Genomic DNA, 27,357 nt, shown 5'->3' with positions numbered 1-27,357 from the left:
CTGATAAATTGCCTGGAGTAAAAACTAAATCACTTTTCATTCTAAATGTCTGTGCACCTTTACATGAGTGGGTGCATCGGCCTGGAGAAGTGTAATGTCTGTAGTGGTCAGTGATTGTATAATCTGTGAAAGGCAGGTGTGGTTTACAAAAGTACATGAAAAATTGTTTTATTTGCAGCCACTGTTTAGCTTTAGTATCAAGGGCTGACACTGAACAGCTCAGGGTTGACAGGGAAAGCAATTGTGTCTTTTATAGTTAGTTTCTTAAAATAACTTGAAACTACTAAGTCTGGTTTTCCTGCTTTTCTAAAAATAGCAGCTTGCCTTGAAAACTTTTTTTGTCATAGTAGGGTTGAAGACTCTTTTTTACAAATTTATGTATCTAGTGAACATGGCAAAAATGGGATCAGAAATGCTTTTTTGAGGGAAAAGCTGTTTGCAACCAGGTCTTGCTTCCCAAATGGAACAGCTTGTATGTAAAAGGAGTATGCAAGCACCTTCCAAGCAAGGGCTAATGGATGTCATAGGTGGAAGGAGGAAAGACTACCTGCTTAACAAGATAAATTTCACAGAATAAAGAACAGGTAGAAACAAATGGAACTTCTTCAATTCCTGATATTTGCTCAGCATCGCACATCAATCACTGAAGTTCATTAATGTTACAAGGATGCCTGTGAATAATTTCTTAACGTAAAAGGTAAGAGAGAACTGAACAGAAACTTAGTTGCTTTCACTGAGATCTAAGGGGGAGCACTAAGATTGCCTGAAGAATTTTCAACATTAAGAGCTTCTTGGAAACAGGATGACGTAGGATATAGTCGAATGTGTCGTGAGACAGGAGATGGCTGCCTGATTTCTTGGTGTTCCTGGTGGTATTAAGAAGGTAACTGGCAAATTACAGTGGTAGATGGTTATTTCATTCATAAGTTAATTCCGTTTGGACTATTTTACAGCAACATTTCTGCTAGGTGTCAGCTGTTCTGATACTCTCCAATTGCATTCCTGTGCTGCTTTGCACCATACCTGGACCAGCTTGCTTCTCCATGTGCTCTCTGCTCTTGCAGTTGTCCTTCCTGGATCTCACCTTCCTCATTGGGCAGGGATGCACTGCTGGCTTTGGTTTACATGTAACTGAACATTCTAGGATTTTTGTTCTAGCTTTGTGCCAGCTGAAGGCACACTAGATACTGGATGTCTTTTTCTTTGGAAAGGAAAATGTCAGCTAGAAAAACTGTTAGCTTGCTGAAGACCTTATAAATCTGGATTTGTTACACAGACTGTTTAAAGCAGAAAGACCCAGTGAGTAAACAGGAAAGACACTTTGCTCTCCGGTACACTTGGGCAATTAAATTTTCCAAAACTTTCCTGTTTAATATTTTTCTTAGTCTTTTAAGCCTTGTTTAGCTGTTCTGGAATGTTTAGTTTATAAATCCAGGCTCTTCTATTTAGTGGCCCTACTGAAATTTGTGACCATTTACAAACCTATATGCATTTGCAGCGCTGTAAACCTGCCTCCCCCAATGCTCCTGTTGGCCGAGCTGCAACCTCTCTCATCAGCTGACGCATTCCTCCTCTTGGCAGGATCCTTCCCAAGGGTGAGAAGGTCTTTAGCGCAGTGATGGATAGCAGTGCTAATATTTGAACTACAAGAAGGGAACACTTTCAGAAATGTTACTCACAGTGTTTGGAGTGCAGCTGAGTGGAACACGGGTGACCCTGGCAATTCTGCACGGGCAGCTCAAAGGCTCTTCCTGGTTTATTGTGAAACGGTCACTGACCGAGAAGTAAACCTTGCAAGGTCACAGTGCCTGGATGAAATCTAAACATCTGGTTTGCCTCCTACGCTGCACCAGTCCTCACGGAGTCTGCAGAATTCAGATCCTGTGGCTAAGGAGGGAAAAGCTGTGCACGAACTTTTCCGTGTCTCATCCACTTGTTCCGTTTCTCCCTTCTAATTCCCATCCTAATATGCACAGGTTAAAAATGCACGCAAACAAAACTATTCACAAAGGTGTTATGTTTCTTGGATCCTGTGCTTTGTACATTATTTAGATTGCAAATATTGTCAAGTAGAGATTGTATTTCCCCTTCATGAACCCAGTTGCACATGGGGCTTTTAGCAGCCAGTATGCATTAGCCCTTTTTATTAATTATTACAAATAAATTTTAAGTGATGCAACATAAACCTTGATATACTAATAGTACATTAACAGATAAGGTGTAATTTAATTTGTGATAACTTTCTCTGCTGTTTTTGTTATTATTACTCATGTAGAGTATTTTGAGTGGATTTTCAATCTACTGATTTAGATTATTTTGGGTGGACAAATGAAATCCCAAGCAAGTAGTCATGCAACTTCTATATTAAATAATTTTTGTAAACTGAACTTCCCGAAGTCAACATTATATAAGAAATATATGCAGGGACGGATTAAATGAAGGTCAGTTCTTACAGAGGAGTTTGTCAGTGAAGTTCTTAGAATATCTTACCACAGAAAGAGACCTTGGCGCAGGCGTTTTGAATAGTAGTTAAATACCTTTAGGCAGGGGTCTTTAAGCACGGGGTTAAACCACGACAGCAGTACCGATTTTGGACAGATGACGGCTGTTCCTTACAACCTCCTTCCCTTCCCGGCGGTGCCGCTGTGAGGGGTCGCTCCCGCGGGCTGAGGGAGCCCCCCCCGGCCCCTCAGGGCGCCAGCAGGGGGCGCCTCCCCGTCGGGAGCGCGCCTGACAGCGGGCGGCGGCCAATGGGGGGCGAGGGCGGGGCGGGGGGCGTGTCCGCGAGCCACCTCCGCGGCGCTATAAAGTGCGGTGCCGGGGGCGTCGCGGAGCGGGCGTGACGGGCGGGTGTGAGGGGGTGCATCGCTGCCGCCATGGGGAACACCGTGGCCAGAGAGGATTTCGAGTGGGTCTACACGGACCAGCCCCACGCCGACCGCCGCAAGGAGATCTTGGGTGAGGAGCCGCGGTGCCGCCGCGTCTTGCCGCCGGCTACGTGGCGGAGCCGGGAGGGGGGGCACACACGGGCACCCCACAAAATGGCCGCCCGCGCCGGGGGGCGGCGGGGCCCGCGGGGGGCTCCCGGCGGGAAGAACGGAGCGGCCGGAGCCGGGCCGGGCCCGCGTACGTGGAGGCGGGAGCTGCCGCCTTGGCGGCGCTGGCGGGGGAGGGGAAGGGAAGGAGCGGGGGGAAGGAGGGAGGGGGAGGGCGGCGGCCGGGATTGTCTCCCGAGGGGCCGCCCCGCGGAGCCCTGCGAGCGGTCAGGCGGTGTGAGCACGGAGGTGACACCCCGCGCTCACGAGGGGGGATAACGGCGTCCCCGAGTGCCGCGCTTAATGCGGGGCTGAGCTCATTGCAGCCCTTCTGAGTCGCGGGTGGGTTATTCGGTTCAGGGCCATTTCCTTCCTGGGTAGGCTGGAGGTGACACTGGTGCTTGCCGTGTACGTGTCTAGTTGCTGAGCAACGCGAAAGTGTTAAAATGACTTGATTCCAAGTGAATCATTATAGCAGCAAATATCACAAGTGGGAAGGTCATGCGTTTTCATTACCTTTGCAGACAAATCCTAATTGGGAAGAAGGGAAGGAAAGGCTCTATCTGCTGTTGCAATCTAGTTGGGGTAGTTGGCTGTGAGGAGAGCTTCGAAGTAACTCCTTTTTCTTTCTCATCTAGCTAAACATCCAGAGATAAAAGCGTTGATGAAACCAGACTACAACCTGATCTGGGTGGTTGTGCTGATGGTTCTGGCGCAGTTGACTGCATTTTATCTAGTTAAAGACTTGGATTGGAAATGGGTAGTCTTCTGGGCATACGTGTTTGGAAGCTGTATTAGCCACTCCATGACTCTGGCTATTCATGAGATCTCTCACAATAGTGCCTTTGGCAACAGCAAAGCCATGTGGAATCGATGGTTTGGAATATTTGCCAACCTCCCTCTTGGTCTCCCATACTCCATATCCTTCAAGAGATACCACATGGATCATCATCGTTACTTGGGAGGTGATGGAATTGATGTGGACATTCCTACCAACTTCGAAGGCTGGTTTTTCTGCACCCCATTTAGGAAGTTCATGTGGATTGTTCTACAGCCTTTTTTCTATGCGATTAGACCACTCTGCATCAATCCCAAACCCATTACTCGACTTGAAGTAATCAATTTGTTGGCTCAGCTTTCCTTTGATGTTGTGATCTATTATTTATGGGGAGTCAAATCCATTTTTTACATGCTTGCTGGTTCAGTACTTGGACTTGGGTTGCATCCAATTTCAGGACACTTCATAGCTGAACATTACATGTTTTTAAAAGGACATGAGACCTATTCCTACTATGGGCCACTTAATTTGCTCACTTTTAATGTTGGCTATCACAATGAACATCATGACTTCCCCAATATTCCTGGCAAGAGCCTTCCATTGGTAAGTTTACTTCCAAGGTTTTTCTTAAATTAAGCTCTACTTTAACTTGAAAATCAGGTAGAACACTGACAGAAGAATGGAAGTTGGGAGATAAAAAACCAAACAAACAAAACAACCAATAACCAAAGAAAAAACACAACATGAGTGATAAAGAAGGTAATTACTTAGCATTTTAGTGGTATCTTCAATAAGCTTCCAGCGTGCTGACTGCCTCTTCCATAAAAGGAGAGGGGAGGAAAAGCATGTCTTATGCTTTGCACTAACTTTAGCTTCCTGTAATTACAACCTGTCTTCTGATTTCTTCGGTTTGTAAGTATGCAGAAAGCTAGTTAAGAAGTTGCAAATAACTTTGGATATTTGTTGTCTCTGCAGTCTTAAGGACAGTGTTGTAATGTGTACTTATCCTTTAGTGTCTCCTATCAGTGGCATTCTCTGCTGGGGGAAAGGAGAGGGTTTGAGATTGTTAATGTTTGTTGTACTGTTGACAAATGTTTAATAACTTTCCGGTCTGGAGCACCTCAGTTCCCTCTGGTAAGAGCCTTTGAACCCTAAATAAGTATCAGCTGACAGAATAATAAGTGTCATTGACAGAATTAAGGCTTCTGTGCCATGACTTAGACCTGTCATGTCTGCACGAGTAGCAGAGGTGAAGTTTCTTCTCACTTCAGTCTTTGTTTCTTAAAGGCAGGAGTTTTGTTCTCATTGTATATGTGTTTCCCAATTGGAGCACAAGCTTCAGGGGACATTAAATTTGCAATTGGACAGCAGCTGTGGTGTTTGCCTTGTAGCTTTGTTATTGCACTTGGCAATAGTAAGACCTTATGAGCTTGCCCCTTTAGTGGAGTCTAAACTTTTTATTTCTGTTGTCAGTGGTGGAACTGTAGGTGAAAGAAGTATGCCAGCACTTTTATCAGGGCAGGTAGATCATGTAATTGGTTTGAGGTTTTGTGTGTTTCTTGTTTTTAATGACAGATGATTGCTCTTATTCATAGATTTCATCTGTCAAAAACAGCAAAAGTTGCTTTAAATCATCTTTTATACTTAGGTCTGTGCTGGTGAACCAGAATTCCACTTCTTGCAGAGGTACTTCAGCTATAAATAGGCACGAATTTTTTCAAGTATTTAATTCCAGGGGTAAATACCCAGTTCTGCTGCAGGACTTGTAATCCACAGCTCTGATAAGAAAACAAAGCCTTCTTTTAGAACAGTGTAGTGAATCTGATTGGACTGGACTCTGCTATGCTGTGTGCTAAGATCCCTGAGATCCTGAACACTTGATCCCTCAGCACTAGTGAGCTGAGGAGTGTTACTGTTGAATAAAAGTATAGATACACTATTCTATAGGTGTGATGATGGATCCAAAGGCTCTTTGGCTTCAAACTAGGCATGTAAATACCTTGGGCTTGTTTGTTGCTTACACAGATTAATATTATTGTTCTGACTAAAGCTATGGAATTTTGTGAGAAATCCTTTTTTGTTCTGTTCAAGTTTTTAAGGCTTCAGGTGCTTGGCCTTAAATATCAGTAAGGACACCTAACTGAACCTGCTGCTCTCAGTTTAAAATAGTGGTCTAGTCAGCATGTACAGCTGAGAACAGTCTTTGGAAGCAGTTTATATTCATTCTTTAAAGTCTGTCTCCATAAAGGTTCCTCTGAAATAGAATTTTTTTTTTTCTTCTGAATGCTGAGGTTTGAAACTATATGTAAGAATAGCTGTGTTAAACATCTCTTCCTAGAACTCATAACATCCTTTTTTACTGGTACTCATATACCTATGAGTCAGCACTGAAGTGAGTCATCCCCTTTCAATAGCAACAAAACCACTTGCTTTTGAGAGCTTTATCATCCTGTGAGTAGCACAGTGAACAGACTTTGGAGTGCCAGAGGAGTTTGTTCTGGATATCTTCAAAAGCTGCACGTGGACTTTACGTAACAACTAGGGAATTGCTTTTTCCTTCAAGAAACATTCACACTGTGGCACCTGTGGCCCTTCCTGTGTCATCTGACATCTGAAGTGAAAGTGCTGTGCATTAGGTTACACATCGAGGTTACAATTTGCAAAGTTGTCACAAATTGTGCTAATATAACTGGTAAATAAACTTCATATCTCTTCTTCAGGTGAAGAAAATAGCGGCTGAATACTATGACAACCTGCCCCAATATAACTCTTGGATAAAAGTACTATATGACTTCGTGATGGATGACACAATCAGCCCCTATTCACGCATGAAAAGGCAATTAAAGGGTGAAGTGAAGCAAGATTAAACTTCTGGCAACCAAAAAACTTTGAAATGTCTGCTTGCTTTAAAGTGGCTGGTATAAAGGTCTCTTGCTAAAGCTGTTCACCTGTGTCCTGAATTAAGATGTACAGCAACATAGCAATGCATCCTTAAGGACTTTGTAGCAGACTCCTACCAGCTATAACATTCCTCACAGTCCTCAGAATTGTTGGTTTAATGTGTCTCTGTTTGCCTAAGGATCAGTGTTATATGCATAATGCAAAATCACTTTGTTACAGAATTTACTTTGCTAGGTGTTAAATTGATATAAAATATGTCTGACTCATAATATTTTAAAAGTTCCCAATGTAGTATACTGCCCTCAACATGCTATTTAGATGACTGTAGTTTTAAAAGGCTGTACTTACCTGTTAATTCTGAACTAACATAATTTGTTAACTTAAACCTTCTGTTGAAAATGTTTCCAAACTTATGGTTGGAAGAGCTAAATTTGCACAGAAATGTTAAGTCTGCTTTTGTTTAAATATGTAATATGTCATTTGAAGCATTGCTTTAAAGTTTTAGCTTTTCTACTTAAAGTACCTTAAAGGAGCAATCTATCAGAATGAAACCAGTATCCTCGAGATGGCTTCTGTGACTTCTTTGTTGGGGAAAAAAAAAAAAAAGAAGTGGGGAATTCAAGGGTATTGCCAACTCTGTGGTCCCCCTTACTGCCTGAGCTGCTTATGTTGGCATATAGTGTGAGCAGGTGGCATTTAGGAAACTTAAAATAACTGATTTGGGTTTTCACGTTGGAAAAATCGTTACAGTTTGAGGTTTCTCTCACCTTCAAAGAAAAATGATTACCATGTTACCATGGTTTTTAAATGCCATAAATATTTACACTCATTTGGAAATCTGGCTTGTATGGAAAATGGAATAGACTGAAACTGATATTGTTCTGACAAACAAGGCTTGCTACAACCACTGTCAATTTTACCTATTGAGCATATTAGTAATTTATGTTACGCAGAAAGGTGTTGTTAAATAATCTTGTTTGGTTTTTTCCTCATAAACCTACAGTACCCTTCATAAATACTTGTCTTTCTTACATATTAAAATGTGGTGAGAAGTGGTCATATCAAATTCCCTGCTTAAGAAGTTTTTAATTGGGAACAGAGAATGGATAGCCTTGCTGAAAACCGAGGAATCTCTCCATACCTCAGCACAGTAGATTTGCCTTCTACCATCTAATGCATTGATGATGGCTTTAAGCAGTTAAAGGTGGCTACAAATCACCCTTAAATCTCAAATGGTCATTCAGGTTAGTGAAGAACATACCACAGAAAGATGGAATCTGAAGAAGGTGGAATTTGTAGCCGCTGGTCTGCTGCAAGTAACTTAATTTTAGATGCCTTCAACGCTTGCATTTTGGTGTGGGTTTTTTAGGGTGTTTGTTTTTCGTGAGGATTTTTGGTTTTTTTTTTTTTTTTTTTTTTTTTTTGGGGTTTTTTTTTTTTTTTTTTTTTTTTTTGTTTTTTTTTTTGGTTTTTTTTTTTTTGGGTTTTTTTTTTTTTTTTGTTTTTTTTTGGTTTGTTTTTTTTTTTTGAAGAAGGTGAGTGCTTGAAAAGAATGTGTTGGTACATCTTAATCTCTGTTGTATTGTTGGTCCTGTTCTTAATGTGTGTTTTGTTTATGGGCCCTCGCCTGTGGCTAAGCAATAGAAATGGAATGAAAGTATGCCAACCACTTCCAAAGTGACTTCATTGTGCCAGGAACATGAGAGATAGCCAGCATATTGCTCAGGGTAGAGTGTAATGTCAAAATATACGTTGTCCAGTATTTTTACATGTAATTAAAAAGCAAAGATTAAAGTAATATTGGGTGAATTTTTGATTGGTCCCCTTATGCTGAAAGACTTAAACTTTAGAAAAAATTTGGTATTTTTAAAGCAGATTCAAGACCTGTTTTACTGAGTGGTGGTATAGATGAACTATAAAGAATTGCTGCCTTTCCTCAGGAAAACTGACTTTGGTTGAAATACTTGTATAGGCTTAACAAGTTGCAAACTGGTTTCTTTTTAAGCCACTTAATTTAAGAAAAGGGTGAGATTAACTATCTCTCTTGAGGAATTATCGTAGGTGGACGAAGGATGGAAATCGTCTCCAAAATTTTTATGGCTAAGAGCTAAAGTTAAGAAATTCAGCTATCCTACATGAATACTTAAGATAACCAGAGTTCAGAGTCAAAATTTTATAGCTACTTAGTTACCTATGTTGTGGAATCACTGATGCTCCTTTCTGTCCCCCCAGTGGGTAGTGCAAGTGTAAATTCCTGCTTTTAATCAGGACTGAAGTTGCCATGTCTCGTTTAAAATTGCAAATGTTGCTTTAAGGTGTTCTGACTATGCTATTCTCTTCCAACTCCCATTATAAACACAGTTTTTCACTTCAAGAGGTGCAGAATAGTGGGGAATTCTGAGGGAGATATCTATGCTTGCCATAATCTTTCTGAAACATCTGCCACTGGCTACCTATTGGAGAACACTTACTGGATTAGGTTAATCTGAGCCAGTAAGACTTAAATTTGGATCTAAACAATGGTCCAATTCTTGCAAGCATTGGTAAATACCATTCTTAGGCATATAATTCCTGTGTAATATGCAAGAGGCCTTGGCATCCAACTTCAGTAGTCAGGATTTTGCCAAAAGCAGATCATCTGAAAGTTAACCTACACTGCAGCATAGTTTCATCCCTAAAACACAGAGTTAGAGGCACTTCTGAACCACTGGTGAAAGTAATTAAGAACATCTGGGCTACTTGATTTGTGTTTGATATATTCTAAATGTACAGCTGGTTTCATCCAGTCATACTTAAATGTGGGGTTTACTCCAGTGCCATGGCAGAGAACTAAGAAACACTAAAATTTTTTAAGAATATACATACATCATTAGTTATTGGTTTTTAAGGAAATAAATAGTCTTCATTAATACAATTAAAATAGATAAGGCAGAAACAGGTTAGTATAATTTTTGAAACATTTTATCTGAAAGCTGGAGGGAGCCTTGACTAACCGATGAAGGACAAATTAAACCTAAAGAGCAGTAAGAACCCTGACAGTTAACCCAATTACAATTTTTTCTAAATCTATTCAGATGGAATGAGTTAACTTTGTTTCTACTTGCCTGTTGGGGTTTGTTCCTTTCTGTGTAACTAAAGCATCTCAGTTTGGCAAACATCTCCTTTATGTGAAATCGGCCAGGAGTTCAATTGTCATCCGAGTATTTTAGCTGCAGTTAAATTGGGCAGAGCCCTGAATCCCCTTTAGGGCTTTCAGAGTAACTTGTAGTTTTCAGAGTAAACTTCCTTGCACAGCTTTTAACACTCCCTGCCCCCAATTTTTTGAAGTTGCTTAAGTGGAATAAGTTGTGTGTCCTGGAATCTAATTGTACTAGGCATTAGTTTTCCCACAGGACAGGCGTGGGTATATCCCTCTTTCAAAACAACTCTTGCCTCTGGCATTCTTGTTTGGCTGTTGAACCTGTCTGCTCCCCATCAGTGGCCAATTAACATGTGTGAAATGGGTTTCTGGCTGCAGATCTCTGTGCTTTCAGATCCCTGGCAAGACTTCCCACCTGGCACTAGAGGTCAGTTGAAAACTAGTTAAGATTTTCAGTTGTGTGTCTCAGAATTCTTCCGGTGATGTCTTTAAATGTAGCTGGTGAGCACATAACACGCACATAAAAGTCTACAAGTGTTGCAAAATGTATCTGTTCTAGGTAAGTGGCCACTGCCAGACTATGAGGTCACTGATTCACCTCTGCCTCCTTGACTTTTTACTCCCCGTATCACATGAAGAGGCATGTCGCAGGAGAGCTTAAAGCTGTTCATTCCTTATTTAATGATGAAGTTCAACAACCAATAAACATCAGTGCTGTAGACTGCAGGCTGCCATGCTAATCCTGCTGGACAAGCAGGAGAAAAGTCACTTCCCAACAGCAATCTTGTCTAAGTAGTCTGACACAGCTTCTGGGAAGTGTACTCCTTTGTAATTTGAAAGTCTCAAAAGACTTATGGCAAAGCAAGCTCTGCTGTTTTAGCTCACACTGCAAGGCACAGGAGCCACTTCTGGGTCTGCCAACGTTGCTTTTGTAAGATCCTAGGAAAAATCTGATAAATAGGTGTGGCTAAATCATGTGCCTTTAGCACAGTAACCTGCAACTCAGCACACAGTTCTCTTCTGTAGCAAATCTTCCATTTCACAATGAAGCCTGAAGTGGTACACAAGACTTTAGTCAGAACAAAGGTGTGGGAAAAGTTTCCTATTGAGCCAAGAATGAAGGCAGATTTTTTTTTTCTCCTGTTGACAGTTCTCTGCACTACCTCTAACCCCTATCCATGCTTAAGTTAGCACCTACTCTGCTCTGGGACAAGATCATTATTGTGGTTTAGATATGTTGCTAGCCTCAGGAAAAGGGAGGGGAGAGTGGCATGATGAACAATTCCGTGATCTTGTCACAACAGAAACAAGATGACTAGAAGCAAAACCTCTAGGCATGTCTGCTGGGAGGGGTGGTAGCTGCATATGCAGAACAAAATATTTGTCTCTATTCCGTAAAAAGGCTCAGTTCCTTAAAGCAGCTCCCATTTTCTGTGTACAAAGGATCTCTTCTGTACAAAGGATCATTGTTTTTTAGTGATACATACTATAGCCCAAGCAGAATTTCCCACAAGAAAAAGTAGCAGTGTGGGTGCACTGCTCCTGTGAACAAACAGTTCAGTCTTTGCTCCTTGATGCACACACAGCCCAGGCAAGGCAAGCAAACAGGATATGGACACTTTACTCATCTGGCCTTTTCTGGCTTTCAACTTGACTTCAGGTTTTCCTGAAAATTCAAACCCTCCTGTACCCCACTTCCCCTTCCATTATCGCCTGTTAAGAAAGAAGAATGATCATGAGACTCCTTGAATATTAAACATGTTTTGTGTTGGAACTCTTGACAAGACTAAAATTGTTATTATGATTCCTTGAACAGTATTTCCTTCTTTCTTGCTCCATATATACACAGGAATAATACCATCATGAGAGTAAAGGAAAATTTTTAAGTGAATATGCCAGGGCTTGAGAACTTCATTCCTTCCTAAGCTCATCAACTGTAGCTATCCTCAAATATGGTAGTAGGAATCCTCTATATATATCCATAAAGGAGAAATCATTGATTCCTTTGTATTATTATGAGCAAAGGCTGAGAAAACTGCGTTTGTTCAGCCTTGAGATAAGAAAGCTTAAGGGAGATCTTACCACTATGTTCCAGGGGTGGCTACAAAGAAGATGGAGATTCTCTTTTTACAAGGAGTCACATGGAAAAGAGGAGGGGTAATGGGTGCAAAGTTACTCCTGGGGAGCCTCCAATTGGAAATGAGGAAAACTATTCCAATAGCTGATGGTTTCAGTGTGAAAAATCTCAGGAAAAGTGGTAGATTCCCCAGTGTCGGACTTGTAAGATGCAGCTGGACAGGGTGCTGGGCCATCTTGTCTAGCCTGTGCTTTTGTCAAGAAAGGCTGGACCAGACGATCCTTGAGATCCCCTTCCAACCCTGCTATTGACTGAAAATGATAATTCTCCATCTTGGGTTTCTGGGAATCATAGTAATTCCTGAAGCCCCAAGCCTGATCTACAATTAAAAGCAGACATGTCATCTTCTGCTTTATATACAGGGACTTAATTTGTTAGTCATAGGAGCCAGAATTTGAGTCACTGAGGCTCCAGCTTCCCTGGGAGAGGGAGGGAATGTCACACCATGTTGAGCAAAAATTACACTGCTAAGTTCAAGCTGCCATGAGTGTCAGTATTTTTAAAATGCAAGTCTGTGGGGATTAGTTATGTGTAATAGCCTTCCACATATACTTTTGGGGGAAAATATGCAGAAAGATCTGTTGTTAGATAGCAATGCTGAGAAGAATTTAAGAGGAAAGGCACTATTCCCTCTCATAAGTAAGGTCAGCCTTAAAGTTAGACCAGGTTGTTCAGGTTATGTGTTTGAATGAATTATGATTTGTGTAGATTAAATTATCTTCTCCCTCTTAAATGTTTAAGTAGGGGGGATGCTTACAGATCAGATGTTGCTTACAAAAACTATTTCACTGGGTTTTTTACATGTAAATTTCAGGACTTCAAATAATTTTTAAAGTTTAGCGTTATCAAACTTAAGACTTTCTATGAAATTCAGTAGCAAAAATCACCCATTTCCTTTTCTGATCCTTGACTGATTGTAGTACTTTTAGGAAGAGTAGGGCTTATCAGAGGAACTGAGATCAATGATTAAAGAACTTTGTAGAATGATGATGGTGGTAAAAAAAATCCATTAAGGCTTCTAAGTTTCAGAAGTTGGTTGCTCGGTATCCGTCATTTTTCAGTGTTCTGTCTTAACTTGGATACTTCCCAGTTTGCTGAAAGTTAGGACCCTCCTTCCAAGACAGAATTTCTTGTATTCAAAAAATAATAAAAAAAAAAAGATTGAGGCTCTTGGCCTGCTTTTTAAAACAGTATCATTTTCCTTCCTCTAGAGGATACCCAAACACTTAATAAATTCAAATCTGTAACAGAATTTTTTTGCTGTTGCAGATTTGCCTAAGAAAAATAATTAACAACCACACTGTTAAATAACTCATAACTGTTTCAAATGTTTCTTAGGTTAATCACAGCACTTCTCTGATTTCTAAAGTTTACTCTCTCCAAGGTAACTCTGAGACAGGTTGCCATCTGTGGATAGTTTCTTTTGATAAGGCAGAGGGAAGCTGTTAGGAGCTCTGAGAACCTGTGCTGGCACAATCATAACATATCACTGTCGTTGGAAAAGGCAGGATTAATGGTATGACAACATGCACTGCAGCCCTTTCCCACTCTACTTTCACAGCTCTGTCCTCCCGTGATTACTTTCAGAGTCCTTGTTCTGGAAAACACAGCAGTTTTCATTGATGGTGGGAAACAGCTATTGGAGCAGTGCAGACACTTGGAAGAATTAGCCTCTGCTTCAGAGATTCCAGGGCACTAAATATATCAGAATGGCATTAGCTTTTTAGCACTAAAAGCATTCATTTTAAAAATGTTAATGGTTATAAGCAGGAGATGTGTATTATATCTTTTATTTTGGAGACAGTTAAATCAAGGATGGTTTAGAGCAGTAGGTTATGATGATCTTCAGGTGCAGTATAAAAGTTGAGACAGTACAGCTTCTTTCCAACTTGTCTCTTGAAACCAGGTGTGGGCAGTACAAAACTCTCCGCCAGTGCAGAATAAGTCTCTTGGGAATTGTCCAAATGTATCACCTGCACAGTGACTGACGCAGTTCTTCATACATTAGTTGATCCTAACAGTGCCAAGATAGGAGGAAAAAGTACTTCAGACAACGGTAAAAAATCATGCAATATTTAAGTGATTTTATTATTTAACTAACTGAGGTATTATTTAACTAAGTGAAACAAGCCAGCTATATGAGCCACTAGCTGTATTTTAAAACACTTACAAACAAATACAACAAGACAAAACCCCACTATCCTGCCTCATAAATTAGGTTTTTCAGTGATAGTCACCAATGATGTGTAATCCACAGAAGCCTCTGGCAGAGTTCTTGCACTCCACATTGCCGTGGTAGGTGAGATGGCAGCTTCACTGAGAAGGTACTGCCCTCTTTACCATGGGAGCTGCTGAACTGACACTTTGCTCCCCCATCTAGTTCTGCCAAATTGAACAGACAAGATCATCTTTTGCTAGTCCAACTTAAAACTGTAACTGCTCCTTAACCCTTCTTACTAGTCCCTGAAAATGACAGTTTTGAGGAACAGAATACTTCCACTGAAATAACTGGCTTCAGAAGGGAAGGGACTTAAATTGGTTTGAGAACAACTTTGTCTTCAGTCAGCCAATTAAACCAAGCAAGTTAACCAAACATAGAAATGTGTATGGGATGGAAGAGATAAATACACTAAATCAATGAGAAGTAGCTTTTTTAGCTTTTTTTTTTTTAAATTTTTCAGTGTTCATAGGAACGTGTGTAGAGTTTTGTCAGACTGAATTTGTCTAGCAGATAGGAAGTAGCATCTGGAAATGAGAGATAAGTATCTTGTACTGCAAAAGATATTTCAAAATACCCAACTGAGAAGTCTTCAGATGGATTTAACCTCTCTGGCTAGTGTTAAAAGTGAATATATTAACATATTTTGGCTGTAGCACACTCCTGGCAACATACAGAGGCCTACAGACAAGCTCTGCAGCAATAACAATTCCTATATATATTAACTTCTCAGTTATAATAATTAAGATGATTGAACAGCTTTTCTTTCAGTCATTAAAAAGAACAAGTCATGAGGACACATTTATAACAAACTTCCTTGACAAATGCAAAAATGAAAAGACTGATACAAAATAGCTAAGATGATATGTCCTATGGCCAAATTATGTCTCTTGCACATGAACAGAAAAGGTTGAGCATCTTTGGGGGTCACATCCATCTAAGGAAGAAAAGGTATTGGCAGGGTGTGGTGCAGTCTAAAGGCCTTGACTTCTAACTGAAAATTCAGCAGATGTAAGAGGTCAATCACCAGTGTGGGAAGATCAGTGAGAAGCCCAAGGCTCCATACCTAAAAGATAACCTTGATATCTTGGTAATGCATCTACATGCAATGCATCACCTGCAGCTGGAAAGGGAGGCTTTAATTTCTGACCTTAACACAGATACCAGGTTTGTTTAATGCAGAATCAGGTAGTGTCAGTTTGAAATACATCCAAGTATGCTGCAACCAAGTAGGCTGGAGACCTCCAGTCTCCAGCATAAGAACAGTATCCTTTCCAGGGAGAAACACATCTTACATACTTGACTCTTATCTTACCTTTTTGGATACTGAAGATTTCACTTTCCTAAAAGCTTCTTCGAAGTGTTTATGGGAGATCTTGATTTCTCCTTAAAGAACAAAGCATAATAAATTATTAAAATTGCAGGCAAGTGACAATCAAGTGACTGTTGCATGTATTTTAAGGCAGCAATCATGAAATCTAACTAACTGCATGTGCTACTCAACTGGGTGAGATCTCATTCAATAGTGTTATGAACACCTGAACTCTTGTATTTTATGTAGACTCCTGTCTGTGATTTTAGGCAAGATCTTAATCCCTCTATCCCTTGCAACTTAAGCCAAAGAATAACTACTTGTTTCAGAAAGTTATTTTAGGTATTGGTGTTTCTACGTGCAGACTGAGAATTTCATTCTCAAAAATGCTGAGTTAAACTGCAGCTTACATCAAATCCAGGTAGAATTCAAGTCCCTTAACCTTTCTGGAACGGAATGTCTCAAATCCTGCTGCTTCCAGTTCTGGACTTTATTTTCTACATATATTTAATAAGCTTCCCTGTTATTTAGAAAGTACCTAGAAAACATTTTGTTACCACTCTACTTCTACTAATTTCTAAATAACTGACTTCATATCATTGCCTTCTCTGGCATTACCCAGAAGCGATTAATAATTTCACTTCTACAACTCCCTGTGTTTAAGTTTATGCAAATTGCCCTTTTGACCTTAATGCAGCTATCCACAGTAATTATTCATAATAAAAACCTTTTGAACAGGTTTTTTCAGTATGTAAAAACTTAAGCATACATCAAATAGGTCATGGATTCCTCTGCTTTCACAAGCAATCACCTTGTTTAATCTAGAAGTAAGCATCCCAAGATGCCACTGCTATAAAGATTCATTACAATGCTAACACTATGCACAGGTATCAGATATGACAGAAATACAAATTATACACTTTAGGATCAGTTTGGTGCATTTTTTTCATTATTTCATCAAGATGCTCTTGGCTCTCACTCCCACCACTTTTGCAATGTGAAATGGGATGTGCCAACATGAAAAAACTGTAAAGATTAATATATTTTGAGTCCAAGTTTAACGAAAATCTTCTCCTAATATACTAAAAGACTACTTAGCAAATGGAAGGTACTACATTAAAAATGAGAACTTGTCTAAGGCATTGGTGCTAAAATCAGTTTTATGCACCATCTTCAGTGGTTTGGAAAAGGGAGGCAGAAGTGAAACTCCAAGTTTGCATATGATAGTGAACTCTTCTGGCAGTTGTTAGGAATTTCCCTGAGACAAACTGCAGTTATCTGAGCTCATGACACAATCAGCTCACCTAGGCCTGTTCAAGTTGGAAGTAGAATTCATGAATTCCTCTAAGAATTATCACAAAAAGGATACCTTTCCATTTCACTTTTACAAGTACCTTCAAGCAAACCACTGCTTGGTGTTAAAAAACCCACACCCCTGAATTTATTACAGAGGAAAAATATCAGGTATAACAAGAAGTTGCAACAGAGTTTCTCCAGAATAGAAAGGAACAGCCATAATTGCAAAGCCCTGACCCTGAGGACACACAGCACCCATCCACAGTCAAGCACAGGCTGTGGGAGGGGAGTCAGTTGTGTGTGTCCTGTCCTAAAGGTGAAGGAAGAAATTCTCCACTCTGTGTACACCCTTTTGAGGATATAAATGATCAAGGTCTCAAATTAGAAACCACCTTACACACTTTCATACCAGTCAGGGCTGACACCTTGGAAATCCAAGGACATTCCAAACAAGCAGCTGCTACAAACATGCAGATCAAGCTATGCATATCTTATGGACTTGCTGGCTGCCTACACATCCATACCACGAGTGCTCAGGCTGCAATCACTGAATTCAAGTGATGAACATCTTTGAATGAAGCCTGTTGTATTCTGTATAATTATCAAAATGAACAGGATAAATTCTCATCTCAAATCAAGAGCTTTGTCCATCTACAGCAAGCAAAATAGGTAACCAAGTCATACGATGGGGAAGATTTTTATAGTTTATTTTTTTCCTCCCTCTAAATGAACATGGGTTGCCTGAGAACAAGGAACACAAACATTCTCCTCTGTTAACCTACTGTTAAAAACCAGACGAGACTGGATATGAACTAGATCAAAAAGAATGATTCAAAGACATTAAAATTCCAGCATGGTTCTTAGAAATCAGGGGCATAATGAAAGCCTAATATATTTTCCAAGGACATAATCTGAAAAGTCACAATTCCATCTTAGCTTTGCATTTTGACTTATAGGTAAAATAACAAAGTTACTGAAACCTAGACAGACAGGCATTTTATATAAAGTTTCAATCTCTAATTTTTTAAAAAAACCAAGAAAATAGAACTTAAAACCAGAAAGTGCAGAGAGATAATGAAAGGGCACACACTGTACTTGAAACAATTTATAACTCCCTGTTAATGTCCTGGCAGGAGCCACTGATGAGCTAAACACCAAAGATCAAAAGTGGCACTCAGATTTTCCAACTAATTTTATCCAGTTACACAATGCAACTGTGTTCCAAAGGTAGGGAATCAGTATATGGGCAGTTTCCAACTGCCCTCAAATCTGCAAATACATCAGTCTTTGTAGTGATGTGGAAATTTTCAAACAGGTATTCAGTCTAGTAAATAAATTGTCAGTTTATAACAGAAACATTTCTTTAAGGCTACAAGGTTCAATTCTTTTAGAAAAAAGTTTCTTCTGAACCTTCAGCATAACCACCTTTCCTGTACTCTTCCCTACCTTTACTTCCAAGATGCTTATGTGTTCTTGTAACAACTCTGACTTAATTTTCATTTGGCTCAGAAGCCATCAACTAGTTACATACATAAACGTCTTTATGCTTGTCTTGAACTACTTTAAATACTTTACATTCCATTTATCTTGTCACTGTTGAGATTTTTTTTAAAGCTTTCTTACCTTTCTTGCTTTGATTATCCTGCAGGGCCATTTCCTCTCTCAAGGCACAAATTGAAGCCTCTCGCACAAGAGCAGAAAGGTCTGCCCCTCTACAGATACAAACAGAACAGGTGATTTTAGGATAAAGTGCTCTTGTCTTTTGCTGATGGCATACAGAAAGGCAAAACACTAAAAATGGCAGTAAAAAACTGGTTGTGCAGTCAAAAAACTTCATCTTAAGAACATTGGAAAGAGGCCTGATGACTACCCAGTCTGCAACCTTCATTATGGAGTGACGTCCTCCAGATATTAGTCACAGATTAAGATCAAACAAACGGGAAGCAAGGGAAGAGGCAAAAATCCTACTCAGCATCTTCAAAAATGCCAAGGGATTGATTAATACTGTGCCACTTGGTGGGAACATGATTTTTTTTTTTAATAAGCCTTATGAAAGATTCAAATGAAATCACTATTACAAAAGGGAGTTGTGTTGCTCAAAGCTGCATCAACAATTAACATGTTCCTAAAGTAACAGTATCCACAAAACATGGTCAGATCAGTGTTTTTAAGTATTTACTTCCAGTTTCCTGTAACTGGAACAGCTGGAAAGCTGTTGAACTTCTCACAAGCCTTTAAACTGGTGAAGTCATTGAACCAAAAAAAATTTTCACAATTAACTCCCTATACTTCATTTGGGGGTGATAGGAATACAGCTGTATTTAAAAAAACAAAACCCAACCAGACAAAAAAAAATTCCACAAAAATCCAAACCAAAGAAATTAAATCCCACAACAAACTCCCTCTCAAAAAAACCCAAAGCCATACCTCAAAAAACAAATAAATCTAAACATCAAAAATGACAAACACAAAATCTTCCAAAATCCCACAATAAAAATCCAGCCCAAACCCCACACACACTGGACCAAAAAAAGTCCACTGAGTGAAAAAGAAAGAAAGAAAAGGTACTCATCTTTCCCAAGTAATATTGTGACAAGCGGCACGTCATAAAATTTATAGTTTATGAACTACAGAAAATTATTAAGTATTAATAAATTAGTGAATAGCTTAAAGCTTTTTGAAGTTTTATAGACTGTAACTGCAAATTGTTCTGACAGGTATGGCCATCAAGCTTTCCCTGAACCCAAACCTTGCTATTCCAAACCTTGCTATTCCAAACCTTGCTATTTCCAAACCTTGCTATTCCAAACCTTGCTATTCCAAAGCACAAGTTGAAATGGGCCCTCATTGTTCTGTCAAACAGCTGTGTGACAGAACAAGTTGGATATGGCTGTTTGACCAATTTGCTTTCATCATCATTGTATACAGGTCCACAACCTAAAGAGAGCTCTTTTATCCTCAGATTATGCAAGAATTATAAAATAAAACCAAGCAAAAATCAGGAGGCCTCCACTGATCTGTATTTAAACATGACAAGGACTATTCCAGATGAGAAAGACTTTAGCATCCATATATCCCTACCAACTCCTTGGAAAAAAAGCACAAGTGAAAAGCAAGAAAAATAGCATTAAGGGTAAAAGTTTATAAAACCCGAAAATTAAGAGATCCACTTAATAATAACAACATAACACACTTTCAAATGCATCAGAAGACCGTTGGCAATGCATATTAAAAATTAAAGTGAAAACCAGAAGGAACTCACGTGTAACAATCACAGTGTTGACTGTAAGCAATTTCTTCAAGGCTTACATCACTACCTAGTGGAGGCCGGGTGCCATCCTGAAGGAGTTGAGGTAAGAAAAAGAAGACAGGAAAACATTTTTATACATGCCATCCCTGAATTGATTAAATTTCATTAATCAGGAATCATATTGGGGTCTAACAAATTTCCTGAACTATCCACAAATACTAATAAATTTAATCTCAAACTGACACGAAGGGTAAGCAGGCTTAAAACCATGTAATTATGAAATAATAAGCAATGCTAAATTTTATCTTCCCACCAACAGATTAGATTTTCTCTAAGGAAATGTTGACCAGTCTGTCACAGGGCATTGGAACATTGACACTCTTCCATAGGGGGATGTGCCTTTAATAACAGCTGGTTGCACCAGTAGTGTTGTTTAGTTGAACTTCCTCCAGTTTTACTATGTGTTGAAATCAAATAGCTAAGCAAGAGGCATGTAAAATTAGTTTATCACTTTTAAGACTGAATGAACTGTATATCTTTTATATTCCAGATACAAATTTTCAAACTTAGAAGTTTTCCATTCTAGATGCCGTAGAAGTTTACATATACTGTTCTTACTGCTTCCTCCAGAAAGATCCCAGAAGTGGGTTTTGGTATTATTTTTGCATCTCCAACAGCAGAAAGTATTGACCAACATTATAAACTGTATTTGAAACTAGCCAACAAAATCCCACACTATAAGCTTGGAGATCTCCCTTATTACCCTTAGACAACAGTAAAGTGGTATCATGAGAGTGCAGGGATTCAGGATGTCTCTCTTATTGAACAATATTTGAGTTTTGACAGTTGAGAACACCTTTTTATACAGTTGATAAGTTTGTGCCAGAAACTCATTTGACAGAAATCCACAAATTCATATACTTATTTTCTGACTTCTTCGGAGGAACTAATCTATCACAACACCTTCAAGAGGAAAAAACACAGTTTGTAGTAACTGGCAAGTTAAACCCCTTGAATACTTAACAGACACTAGGATAGTCAAGGACTAGGCACAGTAAGGAAAGAATCTTGAATGAGTCTTTGGTAGAATAACAGTTACAAAGGGGAAAAAAACCCAACAAACCAAAACCTGAACATCCTAAAAGGAGAGACTTTAACCTGGAAACAAGGAAGCCTCATACCATTTCATATGGGATAGTCTAGTAACTGTTGTATGAAACTGCAGGCCAGAGGCACCTTCTCTGCTAAAAAGGAGTGTTTTACCCAGGGCTTTGAGGAGCAACGTGCATTGGGCACTTCTTGCTCTGCCTACTCTGTGACAAGCTCAGCAGTCTGTGCACCAGAGAAGCTTGATGCAGCTTGCAGGAATGTTACACTGGTAACCCAAACATGTGAAGACAGGCTTCTCTTGCATAACTAACATGTGATTTGAAATGACTGATTTGTACAGGTTAACTGAAACAAAACTCTTTCACAACAAAGCTCCAACCTACATTTAGGCTGTCTTCCTGACAACTTATTCCTCCTCCCAACTCCCTTTTCTGCTCCTCATGCTGCCTTCATAAGCATCCATGTTTTCATTCAGCAACAGTTCTCAGTTTCCATATGCTGTGCATGTATTCCTTGGAGATTTCTGGGAATGCATACTGTCATCCAGAAGCCACTCAAACATTTTTTCTCTAGCCTTGCGCAAGCACGTACTCAAACTTTTCAAATCTCCTTGCCTATAATGCATGGATGAAATCTGACAAAAATTGAGGTATTTTAACACATTTTCTCCTCTCCCCATTCCACGTTCATCTTTCAGATAACTCCTATACATTTTCTAAGATTTAACACCTCATTCACTACAAAGACTTGTGACCAAAACGTTCAGACTAGCATGAATTCAGTAGGCATGAAAGCATCTTGCATTCCAAAAATAACAAGCCTTGATAACCAGTGACAAGATCCACAGAAACCAAGCTGGTAAACAGTACGCAATTTGTTGCTTATATCACAAGAAGACCCATAAACAGATAAGGCCACATCAAAGATTACTTGTCAGCAGAAGACAAAAATACTCTGGCAATGGGATAATAACAAGGTTACAACATTCCATGTGCCACTCCTCGTGGTGTTATCCAACAGGAAGATAAGGCTGTGGCCACAAAGATTCCCAGGAGGAGCAAAAGATGTTTTTTCAGCAACCTTGCCCAAGATTTATGGCAGCTGAAGTAAGCACAATTCTGAACTGTTTGACTCTTAAAGGGAAACTGAAAACAGTTCTCTCAAGCCACCAGTTTGTCATCACCAGTCAAGAGGAAGCCAAAAAAATCAAGTGAGGACTCAACACAGAGTTCCTTATCCTCCATGTTTCCCACAGGTGATCCTAGCCCTACCAGGTGGATGTGTGTATCTACTATATGTGGCTGTGAGAGTGAGAGCAGGTGAAATCTGTGAGAGAGTGAGAGAAATCAGTTCTGTTTAATACCACCTTCTTCCCCCCCTCCCCTCCGTGAAGTCTCACACCAAGCTTTCCTGCCCTATTTCCCCACATACCTAATTACCTTTAAAAATAAATTTTGTAAAATAAAAAAAAATAAAAATAATAATTCCTTACAGAAAAATGATTCATGGATGTTACACTCAATTTCTCTCAACATCTTGTAAAGGTCAATCATCTTTATGAACACGGTTGTAGAAAGTATTAACCGAAATATTTTTATAAAACTTAGAAACAAACTGATCTACTGCAACTAGCAAATGGGGGAATACTTAATGTTTTTTCATCCCTGAAGCAAAGCACAGAACAAACGAAGGGAAGTCTAACATCCTGAATTTGTAATGAGAGTTCATCTTTTGAACAAGCATTTTGTCATGAAAGAACATGTTTGAACGAGTTCTCACTCTCTGAATTCTGAATCAACCCCTGCCTGCACCACAACTTTAGCTTACACAAGTCCGAATTAACTTTTATTACTAATTTATTAAATAATTTTTGCCACACTTTTCATAATGCAGTGTTATCTTTCCCCTGTAGTGAAAACTTTGTCTCCTTTGCAGCTCAAAAAGATATCTGATAGAACACCTGCTCTTAACAATCAATGTTGAGCTACTGGAAAAGTAGGAAATATCCAAGTAATCCGTAATGCTTTGTATGTTCTTTTTTAAGGCCTTGATTACTGCTGTGCCATACTTGGAGAAATACATAGAATTCCATAATCCAAAATGCTGAAGTGGCAGATTGTGCTGTTACCCACAGGGAGGACCCACGAAGGCACGTGTTGTACATTTTCACATTTACTTTAACCTACAACCTCTATCACCACAAGCTCCCTTTAATCCTGAATGCAAATAAATGTCACAACTACTGTTGAGCAAATACAGCTGGAGCTTGTGAATCATTCTGGTGAATGCCTGGAACCCCCCAAAAAAAAGCTTACAAAACACTTCTAGGCCCATTACTTGCACAGATAGGAAGCTTTTAATTAAATCTACTCAATCTGTGACCATAAAGGCAGCAGCTTCCATGTTTGACAGGTTTGCTTTACTCAAGATTTATCAACTCCTTGCAGTTTCACAGCAAATTTGACAGCAGATGGGCTGATGGTTTATTTTTATGACCTCATGTAATACTTGAAAGTGTTTCATGAGACAGGATCCTGCAATTCTTTGTAAAATTTACTTTGTCTCAAATCATTCCACCCAACTTCAAGATAAGGATTTATTTCCAAATACTCACTTTGGTGATGGTCTTTAAAATAGCCAGTCGATCTTCAGGTGGTGGCAAACCCACATAGAGTGTTTTATCCAGTCTCCCAGGACGCAGGATTGCTGGGTCAATTATATCTTAGGGAGGGGAAAAAAAGAAAAAAATCATCCAGAACTGAGACACACCCTTAGGAAAGTCTACACATGAGAAGGAACACAGGCAAAAAAGTGTACCAGGATTCAAAGAAGCATTTGTGCTATGATGTGAAGCTCTGAGCATTGAAGTAGCTGACTGAAGTAGTTTCATCTTTGTCAAGTAGAAATCTCTACTACCCAGTACAGTTAAGCTGCATCTGCTCAACAATGTCTCATAAATACCAGTTTCATCTCTTCACAAATGAATACAACTCTATATTTGGCAATACAGAAGTAGAACATTTTTTCTGAGGAATTCCACATTAATTCATAACAGTTTGTTCCATTGGAAGGAACTCTATCTGTATTGCAAATCTGCTTGAAAGGGACAGTGATAAATCAAGGATAACAAGTACACAGGGCCAATCATAACCATCCATATGTAAACTTAATTTTACTGGTCATTTGCATTTCTGCTGCACACTAGTTTTCTGAATGGTAAAATAGGAGATCCGTGAAAACACAAAATATAGCTGCCAAGTACACGATTTGTTTCCCAGGAAGAACTGCAGACTCCTAATTTATTATGTGTGGAGAAGTAAGAAACACTATTGTTTTAATTTATTTTGTGATAAAATTATCACAAACATTTCTAGACAACCATTCAAAGCTTAAATATATCAGAAATGTGTAGCAGCCTTTTAGCACCACAGGCTTTGGACTGAATATCCACAAACAGTAAGTCAGGATATATTTACTACTGGTATAACAAGAGATACAAACAGGGCATATAACCTGTGAAGGGCCTCAATTCCTGTCTGTACTTCAGCACAAACTGCCTGCATTATGTTTCTAAAGGCTTCTCGATGCCTTATTTCCCCATCTACCAAAACCCAATAATGATATTTAATTGCTCTGTTTCACTAAGGAATTCTATTGAGTCACCATCCCCGGAGGTACTTAAGAGATGGGTAGATGTGGTGCTCAGGGACCCGGTTTAGTGGTGGACTTGGCAGTGCCAGGTTAATGGTTGGACCTGATGACCTTAGAGATTCTTGTCCAACCTAATGATTCTCTGACTCTGTATCCTACATGCTACACTAATGTGAACAGCAAAGCCACAAAAGCACATGCAGAAGATACAAATAAAACTGTACTTTTACTATAACAGACTGGTTTTAAGGATGTGTGAGGTACCTGTTGCCTGAACCTTTCCCAGAAGTAACAGTTGATAGCTACATCTAAGTCTTAAACTGGAAGCTATCAAGGCCTCCAAATAAAGCTGCCAACACCCTCACATTCGTTACACCCTCTTGACAAAATGTAGCTGACAGACAAACTATATGCATTTGGGTTTACCAACAGTGAAGAACTGGGAAAAGTGAAGTTGTTAATCCTTCCGGTACAGATGTTTTAAAGAAAAGAGAACACCACACAAGCCCTAAAACAGTAGGATGGAAGCACAGCTATCCCATTTTTGCAAATGAAAAAAGCTTGTTTAACACTGTCAAGACTTGAACTACTTGATCCTACTATAATACAGTCTTGATTCACTTTTTAGAGATGCTCACAGTCTTGTTCAAGTTACTCTCTCACTTATGCTTAAAGGACAACTCCATTATCTTTCTCTTGGACAAAAACATACATTTTTTTTTCCATGATATAGCAATCATGTGCAGAAGCATCTATGGAGGCAAAAATCAGCTATTGCAAATGCAACAACAATGGTGAAAAAAAAAAAGGAATGCCTTGATGTATTAATTTAATCCAGACCAGATAAAACAAGAGTTAAACAGAATCCCTGCCACAGCAGGCCAGACAAAAACATATTACTTATATGTTTGTCCATCTTGCTTTTGGCACAAGTGCACTCTCCTGGTTTTGTGTTTCTGTGGATGGAAGTCTTGTCACATTATTAACATAAGATGACTAAGTTCACTCAACATATCAATTACAAACATAAAAAAAAATACTCTCAATAAGGATTGCATTACAACAACGTGCACTTGACAATTTTCCCATTCTGAAGTTCCAAAAGCTCTTTAAAAATATTAAGCTTGATACAGAAAATACTGTTTCCACTCTGCATGCTGAGAACATGGTACTTGCCATGCTATTTGTCCAACAACATGAGGTGAGTGATACAGTCTAAAGATGCATTCATCTTTTTGTATGGAAATGGTAACATTGCCCACATTCAAAGAGGTACCACAACTCACACTAACTAGATAAGCTGCAGTAATGGTGGTTTACAACAACAAGGCCACACTAAAGTTGAAAACACAGATCTACACTCCCCATCTCCTTAGGAATCCATTCACTTCACTCTTCTGGTTGAGACCTGGGCCTGAAGTTCTTGAAAATTCATGTCACGTAACCCAGAAAATTAGTATTTACTTATTGGACAAATTTACTCGTTAGATCCACTTCATATCCAGTTAAAAAAACTGAATAATGTTCTCCTTTTAGGAATTTCAAAGCATTCCACCCTGATAAATCATAACGCTCCCTCCATATCTATTATCTCGAAACTTATCTAAACAGAAGAGAGTCAACTCATTTTAGATACATTTAACATTTTAATGAAGTTAAGGTAGTTATCACAGATACTCTTTCAAAGCCTATTATTATCTCTCAAGTTGGAAGGAAAGCAAAGCATGGAAATGTGATAAAACACAACACTCCTTTTTCCAAGTGGTTGTCTCACAGAAGGACTATACTTCTACTAAGAGAAATATCCAACTAATAATTTTGTGTCTTTCTGACGTGGTCAATGGCATTGACTGTGTCATTAGAAGACACTGTATCATTATCCAAATAATTTGACAAAATTACATAAGAAGACATTTGGAGTATATCCATCCCTTGCTTTATTTTTAAAGGTTAAAACAGGCACTAATCTTTAGAGAATTATGTAATATTTCACTTTTCTACACTGCTCTTCAAACTACTGCAAAATTTTACAGAATCATTGAATTCTATTGAAAGTATCTTTGCACGAATTCCTATATTTTGACACTCTATTGTTGTACAATAGAACTTCCAGTTGATTATTCATGTCTTAACCCTACAGGAGTCCACATTTACAGAAGTTCAGTGCATACCAGCAACAATGACTACTGTGCTGAGCCCACCAAACTTCTCCTATGCTTACTAGAGCATTTAAAAAATCCCATTTGAAGTATATGAGATCTAGGCCCTCACATTTGTGATGTTCTGAAATGCAGGATCAGAAGCCCTAAAAGGTTTTCTGAGACTCCAGATGAACACTGTAGTTAACAACTGAAGTTACTGTGAAAGATATGTAACATTCAAGGGCTGCTGAAAGGCAGAAATATAATTTATGTGAATTAGAACTATTATGAAAGAAATTGTTCCATGCCTCACGTATTAAGTGCTTTTCTTAGATCTTATCTTGCCTTTAGTTCAGCAACATGTATAAACAGGTAAAAAAAACCAAACA

General features: G+C 39.1%; 2 protein-coding genes across 2 annotated transcripts in view; one reads left to right on the top strand and one right to left on the bottom strand.

The window, feature by feature from the left end:
• The first annotated feature begins 2,777 nt into the window (after window positions 1-2,777).
• On the top strand, window positions 2,778-7,551 carry DEGS1 (delta 4-desaturase, sphingolipid 1). The gene is made up of 3 exons (XM_017812790.1): window positions 2,778-2,958; window positions 3,674-4,416; window positions 6,534-7,551. Exons 1-3 carry the CDS (start codon window positions 2,877-2,879, stop codon window positions 6,678-6,680), a joined length of 972 nt encoding a protein of 323 aa, XP_017668279.1. The 5' UTR covers window positions 2,778-2,876; the 3' UTR covers window positions 6,681-7,551.
• Window positions 7,552-13,293: 5,742 nt separating this feature from the next.
• The window catches only part of NVL (nuclear VCP-like), a 37,808-nt gene continuing 23,744 nt past the window's right edge, over window positions 13,294-27,357 (bottom strand). The window contains exons 19-23 of the mRNA XM_017812783.1: window positions 23,791-23,897; window positions 20,079-20,155; window positions 18,440-18,528; window positions 15,524-15,594; window positions 13,294-14,004 (exon numbers count right to left, since the gene is read on the bottom strand). Coding sequence (XP_017668272.1) covers window positions 13,960-14,004; window positions 15,524-15,594; window positions 18,440-18,528; window positions 20,079-20,155; window positions 23,791-23,897 — 389 coding nt within the window. The 3' untranslated portion in view covers window positions 13,294-13,959. The remainder of the gene's footprint in view (window positions 14,005-15,523; window positions 15,595-18,439; window positions 18,529-20,078; window positions 20,156-23,790; window positions 23,898-27,357) is intronic.

Source organism: Lepidothrix coronata, unplaced genomic scaffold, assembly GCF_001604755.1.
Source record: "Lepidothrix coronata isolate B3197 unplaced genomic scaffold, Lepidothrix_coronata-1.0 Scaffold38, whole genome shotgun sequence".
Lineage (NCBI taxonomy): Eukaryota > Metazoa > Chordata > Aves > Passeriformes > Pipridae > Lepidothrix > Lepidothrix coronata.
The sequence above is the reverse complement of the archived record's forward strand: the minus strand, read 5'-3'. Positions and strand labels throughout refer to the sequence as shown.